This window comes from Phoxinus phoxinus (genome assembly GCF_949152265.1).
Source record: "Phoxinus phoxinus genome assembly, chromosome: 24".
Taxonomy (NCBI): Eukaryota; Metazoa; Chordata; class Actinopteri; order Cypriniformes; family Leuciscidae; genus Phoxinus; species Phoxinus phoxinus.
This window is the reverse complement of record NC_136899.1, coordinates 20,442,438-20,459,394: the sequence shown is the minus strand read 5'-3', so window position 1 is coordinate 20,459,394 and position 16,957 is coordinate 20,442,438. Positions and strand designations below refer to the sequence as shown.

The 16,957-nt window shown below is 35.5% G+C and overlaps 1 protein-coding gene across 4 annotated transcripts; it reads right to left on the bottom strand.

The window, feature by feature from the left end:
• Positions 1 to 1,079: 1,079 nt before the first annotated feature.
• LOC306992612 (NLR family CARD domain-containing protein 3-like) lies at positions 1,080 to 15,912 on the bottom strand. Of its 4 annotated transcripts, XM_079601727.1 has the most exons (10): positions 15,677 to 15,910; positions 15,374 to 15,464; positions 15,086 to 15,193; positions 14,025 to 14,132; positions 12,053 to 13,846; positions 10,683 to 10,856; positions 7,752 to 7,922; positions 4,163 to 4,333; positions 2,296 to 2,471; positions 1,080 to 1,646 (listed from the first exon to the last, which is right to left on the bottom strand). In XM_079601727.1, exons 2-10 carry the CDS (start codon positions 15,421 to 15,423, stop codon positions 1,642 to 1,644), a joined length of 2,757 nt encoding a protein of 918 aa, XP_079457853.1. In that variant the 5' UTR covers positions 15,424 to 15,464; positions 15,677 to 15,910; the 3' UTR covers positions 1,080 to 1,641. The 4 variants fall into 4 exon arrangements, with proteins under 4 accessions (XP_079457853.1, XP_079457854.1, XP_079457855.1 ...); XM_079601728.1 differs by having other exon boundaries at positions 15,374 to 15,912; XM_079601729.1 differs by lacking the exon at positions 4,163 to 4,333 and having other exon boundaries at positions 15,677 to 15,882.
• Positions 15,913 to 16,957: the final 1,045 nt, after the last annotated feature.

The following is a 16,957-nucleotide window of genomic DNA, read 5'->3' as shown; positions in this document are numbered from 1 at the left end:
TTGTAATGATTACATATTCTATTGAGCTGCAGTTGCATAGCAGAGACAGTGGATGGCACACTAATATCACAATTTGATTGCCAATGCCCCTCATGCCACACTTTAGGATTAGCCCAAAATATTGCTAAAATGAACCACAAAAAGCTTGTGCTTTATAATTTTGAATTATTGCATACATGAAAAGAATGCATGTCCCTTTTCTGTTTGAGTCAGGGTTTAATTGTGCATGTATTTCATTTATTGCATTTCATTTTCAAATTGCTTGACAAACATAAATTACAGCCCACCCTAAGGTTAGCAAACATACATTGTATTTTTTTTCCTACTATGGCAGTCAATGGTAACAGTTCACTTTTTGGTTACTGACATTCTTCAAAATATCTTCCTTTGTGTTCAGCAGAAGAAAGCAATTCATACAGGTTTGAAACAACTTGAGGGTGAGTATATGATGCCATAATTTTCATTTTAAAGTGAACTATCCCTTTATGACTTGCTGTAACCGTAACCTGCCATATAAAATTATAATTTCATTATTTCCAATATTTAATATTTCTATATTCAAAATGTTATATTTAAAACATTAATTTCATAACATTATTATTGCAGTTGTAATTTCAGTGCAAATTTACATTCATGAAAAAAAAGCACGTGTTGTGATAATTTGTTGTTGGACTTTGGATAGTTTCTAAATCCCATAGAATGGACTGTGTGTCTGTCTCTCAGACATATTTTCAATCTATAGCCTAATATCGATATGGTTTAATCATTTGAAAATGATATGTTGAGTCTGAACATTACACTTCTATAGGCCTGTGCTAAGACCTGATTGACTGCATTGAAGTCCACATATAAAAACTCTAAATTATATCAGATTAAGTGACAAACCTTTTCAGTTTTCTTTTTCCTATGAGGGTCTAAAGTCCTGAGATAATCCCTCAACTCCCTCTGAACAGACTAGACCATTTTTCTCATTAAAATATAATCAGGTATATCTCTTAAAAATAACAGATTAAATGAATTATAAGTCACATTTCGAATGGCCTTGGTAGCAATTGATAAACTGAGACATGAGGGAAAACTGAGATTTATGGATAAAATTTAATAGGTCATGATATAAAACAAAACAACAGAAATGAATGTTTGATGAAATCATCCTCGTCAATATTTGCTGGTAACATATTCTTTTAAAATACAACTATTACTCTTCTGCACATTCTTGTCCTAAATAATAAATTACTAATATACACTGTTTATATCTTGTTGATTAAAATAATCTAATTGTCATTGAATATTGGAAGTTACACCATCAACATTGTAATCAAGCAGTGCAATATCTAATCAATAACAAAGCAATTTTTCAGCACATTTTACATTTACATGTGATCATTTAGCAGACACTTATCCAAAGCGACATATAAATGAGGAGAGCAATAGAAGCAATAAAACCAACAATATGCAAGTGATGCGACCATTCCCAGTTTAGTCTACAAAATCAGACCCACAAAAAGATCCAAACAAGAAACTGCAGTGAAGTCTCACTCACACACACACACACACACACACACAAGAGAGTGAGATCGCTGTGACGTCTCGGTGTCTTCAGTCTCTATTGACTGTGACGCCTCTGTAGCGGCTCCTTATTCACCCTGAGGAAAATACAATAAAACACACACACAGTCACATATGGAGGATGAGACACACACAGTCACATATGGAGGATGAGACACACACAGTCACATATGGAGGATGAGACACACACAGTCACATATGGAGGATGAGACACACACAGTCACTTATGGAGGATGAGACATTACTACGATCACATCAGTGGATTCATTTCAGAACAAACACAGCCAGAGATACATACAGCGTACATTAATATTGCAGCCAGAGATATAAAGGTGAGGAGAGCATCTTTTTTTCATTTAGTACTGTCCGTCAGAAGCGAACACTTCCCCGTTTCACAGAAGACAAAATAATTACAATTGATCCGGTTCATGCAATAAAAAAAAAGTGTACACACCCCAGCTTTTAATGCATTGTGTTGCATCAGTAAAAAAAAAATTAAGGTTATAATTTTTTTTCTAAAAATATATCTGTGTAAAACTGATGTTGTTACAAATAATATGCAGAGGAAAACCAAGTCCCATGTTTGATGGACCCTTTGTGTTACAAACCTTATTAGTATTCCAAAGTATTCAACATTATTTAGATTAGGTTACAAAGTTTGTGTAATCTGACGAAATATGTTACAAATTACTGCATTTTGTAATCTGTAGTAAATAATCTACTTACAAATTAGTGTCTCCAGTTTATAATGTGGATCATTCTTCAGATCAGAGAGAAGCTTCATGTCTGAATCTCCTAGTTGATTCACAGACAGATCCAGTTCTCTCAGGTGTGAGGGGTTTGATCTCAGAGCTGAAGTCAGAGCAGCACAACCTTCATCTGTGACTCCACAACAACTCAACCTGTAGAGAACAACGACACACTCTTCACTCTCTCAGATCAGATCAGTTTAACACAAGGGTCCGCAGCCGCACTGCAGGGGTCTGTCAATTAATGTTTGATCACAAATATTTTTTGTAAAAAAAATTAAAACATGGGTAAAAAAACATAAGCATATATAAGAAATATAACTCTCAAATGAATGCAAGAGCACCCTCACACAACCTTCCTCTGTGACTCCACAATATTTCAATATAGAGAACAATGGCGCTGTGTAAAATAACCATTTTATTAAAGAATGCAATGTGTGATGTGATTTGAATGTAGCGGCAAGCAACGCCACTATATTATACACTGTTTTATTAATGATGCCGGTTTTCCATGTTGAGGAGAAACTGAGGGACAAATAATGCAGTGCTGTGACTATGGAGTGATAGAGAGATAACATTAATAACACCTGAAGTGTAACTTTATCAATTAAATGTACTATATTTTAGTTCAATAATATTAATTTAATATTTTGAGGAGATTTGGTACTAAATAATATTTGTCCAATAATTATGATCCATTAATGGCCATTTAAAATAATATTAGCAAATATGTTTATATTACAATTAGATTTCATGCTTAGCATTCAGCATGCAAATATATGCTATTGCTAATTAATAGTTTGGTAGCTAGCTAATGCAATCTTATAATTCAGTCATGTGACACAAAAATATAAGAAATTGAATGAATTAATCCAGTTAGAGAACCATATTAAAATCACTTTAAAACTTCTTAATTGGGTTACTTGGAAATGACTTGATTCCATGATGTGGACATTATGTGAACAAATTATCTTTGTTTAACTTAATTGGTTCATGTGGAACCGATGTGCATGATTAAATCATTTAAAATCCAACACACGTTTTCAGTGCATTGTTTTCTGTTTTGTTTTTTATATATATAATTTTGGATTTACTGTAAATCCTTAAGAATGTCAAAATTGAAAAGTGGAAGATTAATCAGTTTATTAAAGAAATTTTAATTATTAGAAGAACCTGAAGCCCTTTGGTCCCTGATATTATTATTTTTTCTATTTCTGTTTTATGCTCTGTTCTTTAGGACATTTATTATGGTTTTGTTTTTCCTTATTGTAATGGTATTTACTGCAATAAAAACCGTTGGCGTTACTTCCGCATTCCTCGATTCCTATGGAAGTCTATGGGTGTTGTAACGCTGTCAGTTCAAAAACACTGTTGTTTTAATATAACATTTATACTTTGTGTATTTGTGTAATGTTTTGTCTTGTTTGTGATGTGGAGTAAATATATATGCCGGGAGAACATTTATGTTTTAGGATTAGCATGTTGAATCAAGCATTGGCTCTCCTGTGATGTTCACTGGTTTAACTGAATATTTATTTAATGTGCTGAAGTAAATATCACTTGTAATTTATTGTTTAACTGAGTGTCTATGAATCACACATAAAACTACTGGTTTTGGTTTTCCTGGTCAACCTATAATTGTAGAAAAAATGAGCTCTCAATAAAATGTACTCAATTGTCTCTCATTTGTGTTGTGTGGATTCAGACCCGAAAACAAGCTAGGGTTTAACAAGCAAAGTTGGTAATCATTGAGTAAAAAAAAAGTTAAAAACTATTACATTACCAATAAAGAATATATTTACCAAGGACAAATATATATGTGTTTATCAGAGAGTTCATCTTACCTCAGTGTCTCCAGTTTACAGTGAGGATCCTCCAGTACAGCAGAGAGCAGATGAACTGAATCTCCTAGTTTATTCCCAGACAGATCCAGTTCTCTCAGGTGTGAGGGGTTTGATCTCAGAGCTGAAGTCAGAGGAGCACAACCTTCATCTGTGACTCCACAACAACTCAACCTGTAGAGAACAACGACACACTCTCTCAGTTCAGATCAACACGTACAAGCCACAATTATACACTATTAAATATGTCTAAATTTTCATTGGAGATTTATCACAGTCATAAAAAACTTTCAACACCAGTGCTCCAAAAATACCAGTTTATATTGTCAGTTTAATAATAGGAGAAACACAGAGGAAAGATAATCTTCTTTTGTTGTTTGTTAATTATTGATCCTGATGTTGTGAAGGCTCAAACAAAACCAACTTTTTCAATGATTTCAGACAGCAAGACAGCATTGATTAAAGTTTATTATGGGGCAAGAACATTTTTCGGTAACACTTTAAAATACGGATCCTTCGTTAATGAATAACTACACAGGAACAAATGAGTAACACAATGTTAACAATCTAGTAACTACAGTTAACTAACAAGTAACTCTGATTAACGAATTAGTAATTAATAGCACACAGATTTAAGTGGTAGTTCACTAATAACTAATCAATAACTACTATTTTTCAATACTTCCCAGAGAAATAATGAAAAAAAAATCACAATTCATGCAAAACTTAATAACTAATGCAGGAAAAATTACTAGCACTAGATTAACATTACTGCTAGATACTGTACACTAATTGTAAATATGTAATAGCGTAGCAGACTTATGATTTGGGAAAGCTGTCAATAATTAGCCTATGCACTGCTGTCTTTTAGAGAACTATTCATAAACTAAATAATTTTTAAGAATTGTTTTTATAAATGCACTTGTCTGGAACACTTACCCTGTGGCCGATTTTCCGGCATTCCTCTGGACTGGCTTTGAATAACTAGACTCATCATGGTGAGTACTGGAACATACTGAGTCATCAGCCATCCAAATACCAGTTATTTTATTATTTTACCTACTTCTCAAAAGTGTTTTTATGTATGTCTCTTTGCTCATATGTAGATATATATATATAAATATGTGTGTGTATATATATATCCTGTGAATGATTAGATGATTCTACCCTTTCGGGTTGGCTCTTCATTAGTAACTACAGCATGGAATCATGATAACTAGTAATGACTCAAGTGTTAATGCATACTTCTATAGGAATTATTAATTATTTGGATCCGTATTCTAAAGTGAAGATCATGTTAACTAACTAGTAATGGCTCAAGTGTTAATGCATACTTCTAAATACATTTTCTAAAACTATAGTATTTAAAAGTTCACAAACAATATCTCATACGCTTGAAATGACTTGTGTTTGGTATTCCTATAGAAGTATGTAGTAACACATGAGTCATTACTACATAGTGGCGAGACGGATCACAAAACTTATCACGGATCCGTGGTTTGATTAAAGTCAATTTTATTTTAAAATGATTACTCACTCACTCTTGAGCGTCTGGCGCGAGTGATTTCAATGTTAAGTCAATGTAAAGACGCGTTTATGCGCGTCTAGAGGTCCTGGGGCGCGGTGTTTAGCGCAGCGCGGTGTTCAGCGCGGCGCGCTAGACGCGAGCCTCATTCACGCGTCCAGTTTGCGCGAATGAGGCGAATTGCTATCACAGATAATGTATTTTCTATCATTTCACTGTAGCTCAGCATCGTGATGTAAAGTTAACGTTACTGCATGATCACAGTTCATATGTGTGGGGAAAGATAAGCTATTAGAGTAAAAATATTGCGTTAGGCTACTTCAGTTAATAAGAAAAAAAGATTTTACAATTCCTGGAAATGCAGTGATGAAGTTCATGTTCTCATGATTTATTTTTATGAATAAAAATGTTTCAAAACATCCCCCCCTCTTTTTTTTACAAATCGCACCCTGCTACTAATTACAATATTTCATGTTTTTCACAGTCAGTAATTCATACTGTAACATTCGTTTGTTTGTTGTCATGTTGCAGTTTGTTTGAAATAACACACCTGTTCGCCTGAAGGAAAACTCGACGAAGTGCTATTAGAAGACATCCTGTCAACGCTTTTGGTACATATCGCCTACCGTAGATGCAACGCGCATTTGAAAAGCGAGGCGCTGGAGAGCAAAATTAGTTTGAATGCAAAATACGAATTCACCACTAGATGGGAGTAATTCCTACATATTGTCCCTTTAAGTATAATGCCATTTTATGGATATTAGCCTTCTGTATAATATTTAATACACAAATATCTATGGCCTATAAATTATCGATATGACCAAAACTTTGCTGAAAAACCTCTTGCTTGCTCTACTTCATGCCTTCAGTCCTCTTGATTAATAGTTTATACTTTATACTTAAAGGTTCTCTAAGCGATCCTGGGTGACGTCACTTCTTGTTGACGTTCGAACTATTGTCAAACAAAACGGAGGCTAGCTAGACCCTCCTTCCTCCTCATCCGCGCACTAACCCCCCAAACCCCACCCCACATCATTCTTGTCGGTTATTGGCTGGAACACTGTTTGTTATGTTTCGTAGTGCGGGTTAGCCCAGTTTGTTTTTGTTGCTGTTTGTGGAGCCTGGGGTGTCTACAGAGACCGCGTTTTTTTTAGAGTGTGTTCAGGAGACAGACAGCTAGCGGATAGTGAGGAGATATTTGCTGTATGTGACAAAAAAATGCTTGGCCTAAAAAATGCGTGACATCGCTTAGAGCACCTTTAACAAATAAAGCATTCAAAGTCATCCTGTAGCGTAAGTTACCATGGCGATGGAACCCGCTAAAAACCAATCCACTTTCTTGAGCTCGAAAAAAAGAGAGTTTGCTCAAAATCATCTCAAACTTACAAGGGGAGCAAATGAAACTGGCTTCATTTAACAGGCCACAGAAACAGTGGGAAACACTAACAACCACCACTCACTGTAACTCTGACGTGCTCCTGGAGAGCTTCATTTGCTGGCTCAGGTGTTGGATCAGGGTTGGGTCTGAACTCTGCAGATAGGTACTGTAGATCTCCAGCAACAGTTTTGGGCGCTCCAGATTTAGATTAACGAGATAGACACACGATTTACGTTACCTGCTTCTGTGCATCAAAATTATACATAATATTGAACTATTCATTCGGGCACGCACATTATTTCATTCTTTCTCTTCAAGAACACATATCTGTTCTTAGATCTGAGAAACCATCCAGGTGAACCCCGACACTGCACATTTAGGATGATCAGGGTTGAGAACCACTGAATTATTACAGGAACATCATTGGGGAAAGCACTGTTGAATAACATACAGTAGGGGAACAGGAATGGCATTGTAGACTAAAATTATTGAATATAATTAAATATTGACCAAATTTAAAGGATTTTTTTTAAATGTAAAAACAAAGTAATTTATGTACACCTGTGATTCTGTGCTGAGATTTAGTGTTTACAGAACATTTTACAAGCTAATTATAGTCCTAAAATGTACATCAAATGATTCATCACTGAGGACAAAGACATGTGTGACTATCAGAGAGACAATCTTACCACAGTGTCTCCAGTTTACAGTGAGGATCCTCCAGTACAGCAGAGAGCAGATGAACTGAATCTCCTAGTTTATTCCCAGACAGATCCAGTTTTCTCAGGTGTGAGGGGTTTGATCTCAGAGCTGAAGTCAGAGCAGCACAACCTTCATCTGTGACTCCACAATCCCACAACCTGTAGAGAACAACGACACACTCTTCACTCTCTCAGTTCAGATCAACACGTACAAGCCACAATTATACACTATTAAATATGTCTAAATTTTAATTGGAGATTTATCAGTCATAAAAAATAAAGAAATTTAAAAAGTTTCAACACCTGTGCTCCAAAAATACCAGTTTATATTGTCAGTTTAATAAAAGGAGAAACACAGCGGAAAGACAATCTTCTTTTGTTGTTTGTTAATTATTGATCCTGATGTTGTGAAGGCTCAAACAAAACGAACTTTTTCAATGATTTCAGACAGCAAGACAGCATTGATTAAAGTTTATTATGGAGCAAGAACATTTTTCTAATGGTACAGCATTTTTTTTTATAAGTTAACTGCATCTCCTGCGCTGCAACAAACCACTCCGATAATATCTGCACATTAATGTACGCCTCAGACTAACATCATGTAAGACTCCAATACAATGACTAGGTAATTATTCCCTCACAAATAATGCTCTCAGTGAGTAAACTGTGTCTATTATGATAGACTACACAATATTGAAATATTATTTTCAAATTAGTTTTTTAATTATTATTATTATTATTATTTTAAGTCATTATTGTACCTGGTTCATTAGGCTACTCTTGTAAGAAAGTAACAGTGGCTGGAACAGACTTTAAGTATCACATGCGCTTGAAAAGATGCAATCTAATCCTGTTTACATGAAATAAGCTGCTCCCAATCAGGTTTGAGCTCACGGACCTGTTGCTATGACAGCAACTCCAGGATGAGCTTCGAAGAACCTCACAATCCTGGATCATGTAAAATCGTCAACAGTAAAATCCAGATAACAGTAATCCACATATGAAGAACGGGCCCGTGTTCTCCAAGTGTTTTTGTAGACTGTAAATGATTTTTGTTGTTTTCACAGTATTATTACTGTATTCTCAACAGTTCTCTACTGTATAAGCCGTGTGTAGTGATGATGTTCCTCCAGCAGTGCTCGAAGTGGGCCGGTACGCACCAACACTTCTATAAATAATAATACGTTTTATTTATATAGCGGCTTTCCAGGGCTCAAGGACGCTTTACAATAAACAAACAATGATAAAATCAATTGACAAAGACAGCAAACAAAACAACAGTAGGTAGATGAGAGTGTAAGGACAATCTATATTTTAAGCTGTAGTGTACCCTCACTTTTTCTTGTGTGCCGGCAACTTCTCACGTGTTGCTGGTACCAGGGGCGTCACTAGGCCCTTTTTCTACTCAGCCACATGATTTACAAAACCTGCTTCTGTGATTCAAAATTATACATAATATTAAACTTTTCATTCAGTCATGGTGATGACTAGAAGTGTGCACTGATAGATCAGTGGTCAGGTAATATATATATTTTTTTATTACCGGTAAAAGTTAAACAGTGCGGGAGGAGTGAAAATAAGCGTATACATAGTGACATCACTATATGACAAACACTGCCCCAATAAATATTATTTAGCTCCCATTGACATTTTCTTGAGGTGGCATTTTAATATTTGCTGAACTCTTCACCCGCCATTGACAGAAATTTCTGTAATTTGAGATAAAACGCTTCCCTGCCATTGATTAAAACACAGATGAAGAAGAAGCAGAAACATGCGATATCATATGTGACTCTGTGCTGGCAAAATGAGTCAGAATGTGTACAGGCTATTACGAGTTACAGGCAAAACAAGTGAAAAATGGTCGAATTTGAGGTTTTCACAAAAATGAGTTAATTAAGCCCTCATCAAAATAGCAATGAAACATTTAAAAGTATCTTTATTTGTATGCTTTCTGAGAGGAGTACCTTTCCTCTGCTCGCTTTCCCTCAGCATAAGTTGGTATTGTTTTAAAGCGTAGCATTCCAACTTTGTAAATATTCATAGCGAATTCTCGACGGCATGAGTCTGAACCAATTAAATGTGATTTTCAAACTCATACTGATTTAAACAAAATGATTTTACTCACATTGACATCCGAAGCGTGCCTCAAAGACGCCTCAGACAGCGCGTGATCACGATATACACTTATACCTACACAGAATTACAGTCAATATATATATATTATATATATATATATTATATTGTTCCTATAAATACTTGGTTTTGACTTGGTGTGTGCCAAATTTGGAATTATTACCAGAGATTTTAAGTGAAAATTTTCTCATTGCGACTCATTTTGCCAGAACGGGTCACGTATGTAAGCAGATGCACATGTAAAATCAAAACTGCCTAATGTTACTTAATGAAATGTGGACGCAGGACGAGGTATAGGACTGTGAAGCTTTGGGGGGGTTGTTGGACTTGATCTACTCCATCTGTGTTTTGATTATCGTTCTGAATCCGATCCAGACGTAGTCTAAATATCTCATATCTAAAATTTCTAAAAACATAAGCAATTTTTCAGCATACAAGACTTAACATTTTAAGTCATATTGCTTCTCAAGTAAATGTATCTTCAATTAAGAATACAAAAAAGAAGAGAAGACAAAAATACTGAGAAAGAAATTGATTTTCTGCAATGTAGTCCTAAAATGTACATCAAAGCATTTAGTCCAGGGTTCCTCAAATCCGGTTTTGAAGTGCCGCTGTCCTGCAGAGTTTAGCTCCAACCCTAATTAAAGACGCCTGAACAAGCTAATCCATGTCTTCAGAGTTACAGGAAGATGAGTTTTATCAGGGTTTGAGCCAAACTCCGTAGGCCAGCGGCACTCCAGTGCAATAACATGTCTGACTATGATATACTGTAGATGATCTTACCAGAGTTTCTCCACTTTACAGTCAGGATCCTCCAGTACAACAGAGAGAAGCTTCACACCCGGATCTCGCAGTTTTTTATTATTCAGATTCAGTTCTCTCAGCTGTGAGGGGTTTGATCTCAGAACTGAAGTCAGAGCAGCACAATCTTTCTCTGTGACACCACAATCACTCAAACTGTAGAGAGATTAAAATCATACTTGGTAAACACTATGAACTGAAAACAAAAAGCAATAGAAAATAGAGAAAAAAATAGACAATTTGTAGATGGAGTAAAGAAAACACTGCACTTTGTTACCAATGAATGGCATTGTCTAAAAATTACTCAGCAACCTTGAGGTCATGGTGTCACAGATTACAATGATAGAGAGAGTTAAGTGTGAATAAAAGACAAATGGGACATGGTATGGACTCTCAGTGTGCAAAAGAACAAGATTCTGATCAGACATGAAATATACAACATGATTAAACCAACTAACTCCACGCTTTTCTCTAAATGTAAGACTGCATTCTTGGGCTCGAATTCTTGGCCTCCCTTGCAGGTGAATAACCAATAAACATCCTACAGTATATGAATATTTTATTTTTTGTTGCCAGGAAAACTACTTTATAGTACTAGATCAGTGATAAATCACTCTTTGTCTAGCGTATAATTAAGACAAATTATTCCAATGGCATGAATTTTACATCCATCAACTGATATCTCAACCATGATAGCCTTTATTTATATATATATATATATATATATATATATATATATATATATATATATATATATAATATTGTGTTCTTTATTATGTCATATTATACATGCTTTATTATATATATTATGATGTCATATTTATAGATTTTGACATTTGCCTTTTTAGTCCAGTCTTTGGCTCTATCCGTTGATGTTGTTTACCTCTATAATAAGAGTTGGGATTTGTTTGTCTGTTTAAAATGTAATACTTAAAATGTTAATGAAAACCTTATCTAAGTACCGTAGTCAAGTTTCATTGTCATATTTGCAACAACAAAGAATTAACTTTTACCGTGGATCAAATCCATATCAATGGTTTAAGTACTAATTAATTTGTAACATTAAACTTGTTTGTTTTAAATGAATCCTCATGTTGAAGACATTGGCTGTCAGGTGCTTTGACACAAGTTTGAGTCAGCTTGTATTGTTTCCCAATCACATCTCGCCGTCATTATTCCCATCAATAAAATAGCTAAATACAAATAATAATAAAAAAAAATCAGAAAAACAATAAAAACAAGAATGCTCCCATATTACACCTATTACTCAAACAATGTATGTTTTTTAGATTCATGAGCTTTTGATTTTCTTTTGTTTTTACAGTAAAGTGATTGTTTTCACTGATACTTACTGAACTTTAATCACAGGCAGCAGCTTCTGGAGAACCTTCAGTTTTTCAGCTTTACTGTTTTCTCCAACAAATGTATTAATATCAAACGTATCCAGCTTCTTCTCTGATGTCAACAACACAAAAACTACAGCTGACCACTGAGATGAAGAGAGTCTGGCTTCACTTATTGTTCCAGATTTCAGATACTGTTGTATTTCCTCCACTAGTGACAGGTCACCCAGTTCATTCAGACAGTGGAACAGATTGATGGATTTCTCTGGAGAGTCAATGGTCCTGATCTTCTCCTTGATGTACTCAACTGTTTTCTCATTGCTGTCAGACCTTCTTCTTCTCAGTGTCATTAGTTCCTGAAGGAGAATCTGGTGAGACTCCACTGACAAACCCAGAAGGAAGCGCAGGAAAAGGTCCAGATGCCCATTTTTACTCTGTAAAGCTTCATTCACGGCTCTCTCATGGAGCTCGGAAAATGAAACATGTTTAAACATAAGTTGAAACCAGTCCTTAAATATAGACAACAAATCTGGTTCGGTGACTGGGTCAAATACATTCCTGTTGTTGTTTATGAGGCAGAGGTGCACATATAAAGCTGCTAGATGTTCCTGAACACTCAGATGAACAAAGCAGAAGACTTTCGCCTGATACAAGCCTGACTCCTCTCTGAAGATCTGAGTGCACAATCCTGAGTACACTAATGCTTCTGTCACATCAATGCCACACTCTCTCAGGTCTTCCTCATAGAAGATCACATTGCCTTTCACAAGCTGCTGAAAAGCCACTTTCCCCAGTTTGAGGATCATGTCTTCATCGGTCAGGTTCTTCTCATAGTCCTTCTCATGTTTGATGTTGGACTGAAGGATCAGGAAGTGTGTGTACATTTGAGTGAGAGTCTTGGGAATCTCTCCACTCTCTGCTTCACTCAACATCTTCTCCAGAACAGTGGCTGAGATCCAGCAGAAGACTGGGATGTGGCACATGATGTAGAGGCTCCTTGATGACTTCAGGTGTGAGATGATCCTGTCGGCCAGACTCTGATCACTGATTCTCTTCCTGAAGTATTCCTCCTTCTGTGGCTCATTGAAGCCTCGTACCTCTGTCACTCGATGTACACACTTAGAGGGGACAAGATCGGCTGCTGCTGGTCTAGAGGTGATCCAGATGAGAGCAGAGGGAAGCAGATTTCCCGCAATGAGGTTCGTCAGCAGTACGTCCACTGATTTATTTTTGTTTACATCTCGTAGAGTCTCATTCTTTTGAAAATGTAAGGGAAGACGACACTCATCCAGACCATCAAAGATGAACAACATTTTATATTTGTCACTACATATTTCCATTTCTTTTGTTTCAGGGAAAAAGTCATGAAGAAGTTCTGAAAGACTGAATGTTTTGTCCTTCATCAAATTGATCTCTCTGAAAGGAAGTGGAAATATGAGCTGGACGTCCTGATTAACTTTGCCTTCAGCCCAGTCTAGGATGAACTTCTGCACAGAGACTGTTTTTCCAATCCCAGCGACTCCCTTTGTCAGCACAGTTGTGATGGGTTTGTCTTGTCCAGGTAAAGGTTTAAAGATGTCATTGCATTTGATGGGTGTGTCCTCTGTTGCTGATCTCCTGGATTGTGTCTCAATCTGTCTCACCTCATGCTCATTACTGATCTCTCCACTGTCCCCCTCTGTGATGTAGAGCTCTGTGTAGATCTCATTCAGGAGTGTTGGGTTTCCCTGCTTTGCTGTTCCCTCATTCAGACACTTAAACTTCTTCATCAGCTTTGATCTAAATGTGTTGAGGACTTCATGGCTGCAAAATTAAAATTACATGGTACATGAATTACATAAGTTAATATAGAGATACATATATAGAGTAAAATGTCTTATTTGTTCTCTGTATCGTGACCAAGAACATGTCATAATATTTATTAAATGTGTTAATTATTAATGTTTTAATTTTGATCTCAATAAAAAATTCCACACTTTACCTGACACCAGCACACCTGCTTTCATTAAAGTCCTGTAGTTGCTTCAGAGATAGGTCATTCTTCTTACAGACGGGGTTTGTTACTGCTGATCTTTGTGGTGGGATTGAACTTAAACATCATGAACAGAATCAAGAATCAGACACTGATATTGGTGATATTTTTTTTACATCACCTGAATAATTCTGTCAACTGGTAATAAGTAAATGCACTTATTAATAAATCAACTGCTCAAGGGCACAACTGTAATAATACTAAAAACAAAAACTATAAAAAAGTTTGTCAAGACAGCTTGTTATATACTGTACATATTAAATTAAAATAATACATTGTTTATTTATTGATTATAATTTAACATCATGTCAGTTATCAGAGCTATTTTAATGGTGAGAATAAAAGCAGCAAAATATAAAAAGAGAAATAAACAAAAAAGTTTGTTAACTAAAGCCTCACTATTCTTTTCATAATAATCAACAGAATAGAGTCCTAGAGGAGTTAAAACCATCGTATTTCCTTAAAATATGCTTTAAAGATAGTGGACTCTAAGAGGCATAAAGGAGGATCTTCAACTGATAACAAAACCTTGTGCCTATTTGGCAATATGTGCAGATGATATGGTCCCAGTGATTATCTGAGTACCAACAACATGATTAATTTCATAAATTTTAATTGTATTACATTGGTACCATTTGTTGGTCATTTTCGGAGGAGTCATTTTGGAGGAGGTTATGATGGGTTTGAGGTTATAATATATAGGGCATTATTTGAGCTCTGAATATAAGCACCTGCTGCACATTACCTGGAATTTATTGCACAAAGCCCAGGTACCAACAAAAAGGACTGCAGTCCATTTAAACGTCCACAAAAGCTGGGTGTTTAAAATAATATAACCATCTCATTCAATACAATTATATATCTGAGTCCAAGCCAAAAAGTTGGAACACTTTGTAGATATGTCTCTCTTGCATCAGGTGAAGACAACAGTGTCTAGTATGAATATCATAAATGCAAAATACAAAAACACCATCAAATTAAAATGACAATGTATTTAAAAAAATGTATACCCGAGACCAGTCTGTGTGTTGTCATTCTTAAAATTCATTGGATGACCCATAGACCAGTCACTCCTCAAAGACACACAGCTGGGCTCTGATCTCTCCTGCTGAACTGAACTATAACAGAACAACGGAACGTAAAAACAAAAAACTTTTAATGAAAAGAACTTGAGGAGGGTTTGTTTAGACATTGTTTTCAAGAAATTTCCTTAATTTTTTTTTATAAAAAAAATAGAATAATAGTTTTTTCTTTAAGAGAGATTTTTATTATTATAAAAAAGGTTGTTTAATAGCTACCTGCATCCTTTAGAAAAATCTTCATCTCTGGATGTTTGTCTGTCATCCATGATAAAGCTGAACAGTTGAAACAGTCTGATCTCCACTGACCCTGCATGGAAATGACAAACAAACAAACAAACAAACAAACACAAAACGAATGTAGGCTACTTAAACATTGTTAAACATCTTTATAATTGATCTGACCAGATCGTGAGAGTTGGAGAAATAAATAGAGATCTTTTGAAAAAATCATCATATGCACGATACACAAAATAAACCTCGTTAATTTCCTTTCAGAGAAAATATTAATGTGGAAGTCACCTGTAAAGGCCTCGAGTATCGTTACGCGAACAGTAACGTTAACTTTATCAAAATGTATCTACATTGCCAACCGATTCACAACTCCATCTGTTTCATCAAGTGGGTTAGCTACACACACACAAAAATAAACGTTTTATTTAACATCTAACGTTAAAAAATATTTTGTATAGGAAGGAATCGACTGTCTGATTAAAATGGCGAAACATCAGCTTTCTTTTACTTTCGATATTATCTGTGACGAAAGGAGCACGTGATTAAACTGAAGTCGCTATAATGATGGCACTGGCAGTGTTTTAATGGTTGTTGCCCTTATTGGCAGATGACGTGAGTTTAATCACCAGTAAGGTAAAGGTTTACAGGTAATAATTCCAGTCTGTGCTGATAAACTCTTTAATGCATTTGTAGGCGGCACATTCATACCTGTTCCCGCCAGTAGAGGGCGGTGTGCGCTTGTTCGAGACAGCCGTGCAGATAATCAGTAATACAAAATGTAAGCGTTCACAAGCCTGTTATTCCACATCTCACTTAAATATAATTGTATTTAATAGGCTACTCTAAACCACTTCTACATTCCTCCTCCTCTTCACATCCACTAAATAAACTTAACTAGCCTACTTAACTAAATAAACTCCACTATGGACCTCACAAGATTGACCATGAGGCTCCTTGTTTAGCTCCAGTCTTCTACTATACACACATTGTGTTGTGTATAGTTTCAAATAGAAGCTATGTTACCCAAACTCTGTTAGCAATACATATAAAGACATTTTTATATTTCTTCAACTAATAAAATAAAACTGGCACTGGTGTTTGTTCCTTGACTAAAAGCAAATTGTTCTCCCACCACATCCCAGTCATTATAATCTTTTCTATATAGGTTTCTTGAAGGAAAACATAATTCATTATCTCAAAGTATTCTAAACCTATCGTCTGTCCATGTATTTAACAAACCTATTCTCAAACACTCCATAACTCCATGAACCCAGAGGATAGAGACCGAAAATAACCAATAGTGTAAAATTAAGTGTATTTTAATCATTATACTTCATGTACAACTGATGCTTTATTCGTAGTATTTTCTTTTGAAATTGTCTTTAGCCAAAACCATTTTTTGTTTGTTTGTTTAAAAAAGCATTGTGTGCGGTGTTTGGTTTCTACCTATTTCTGATTACTACAATGGACAGCATGCATCTGTATCCCACTCTTAACCTGAATTAGTTGACTTTACTAGAAAATTGCAAAGAAACCGGTTGCCTTAAACCAAGTTTTACACAAGGTGAA

What these genes read in the sequence shown, in the direction of transcription:
- LOC306992612 (XM_079601728.1), bottom strand. Translation starts at nt 15,423, where the DNA reads ATGGATGACAGACAAACATCCAGAGATGAAGATTTTTCTAAAGGATGC. An exon ending in TGTAAAGTGGAGAAACTCTG is followed by an intron (nt 7,923 to 10,682) that starts GTAAGATCATCT and finishes TGTTCTCTACAG; the next exon opens with GTTGTGGGATTGTGGAGTCA. An exon ending in TGTAAACTGGAGACACTGAG is followed by an intron (nt 2,472 to 4,162) that starts GTAAGATGAACT and finishes TGTTCTCTACAG; the next exon opens with GTTGAGTTGTTGTGGAGTCA.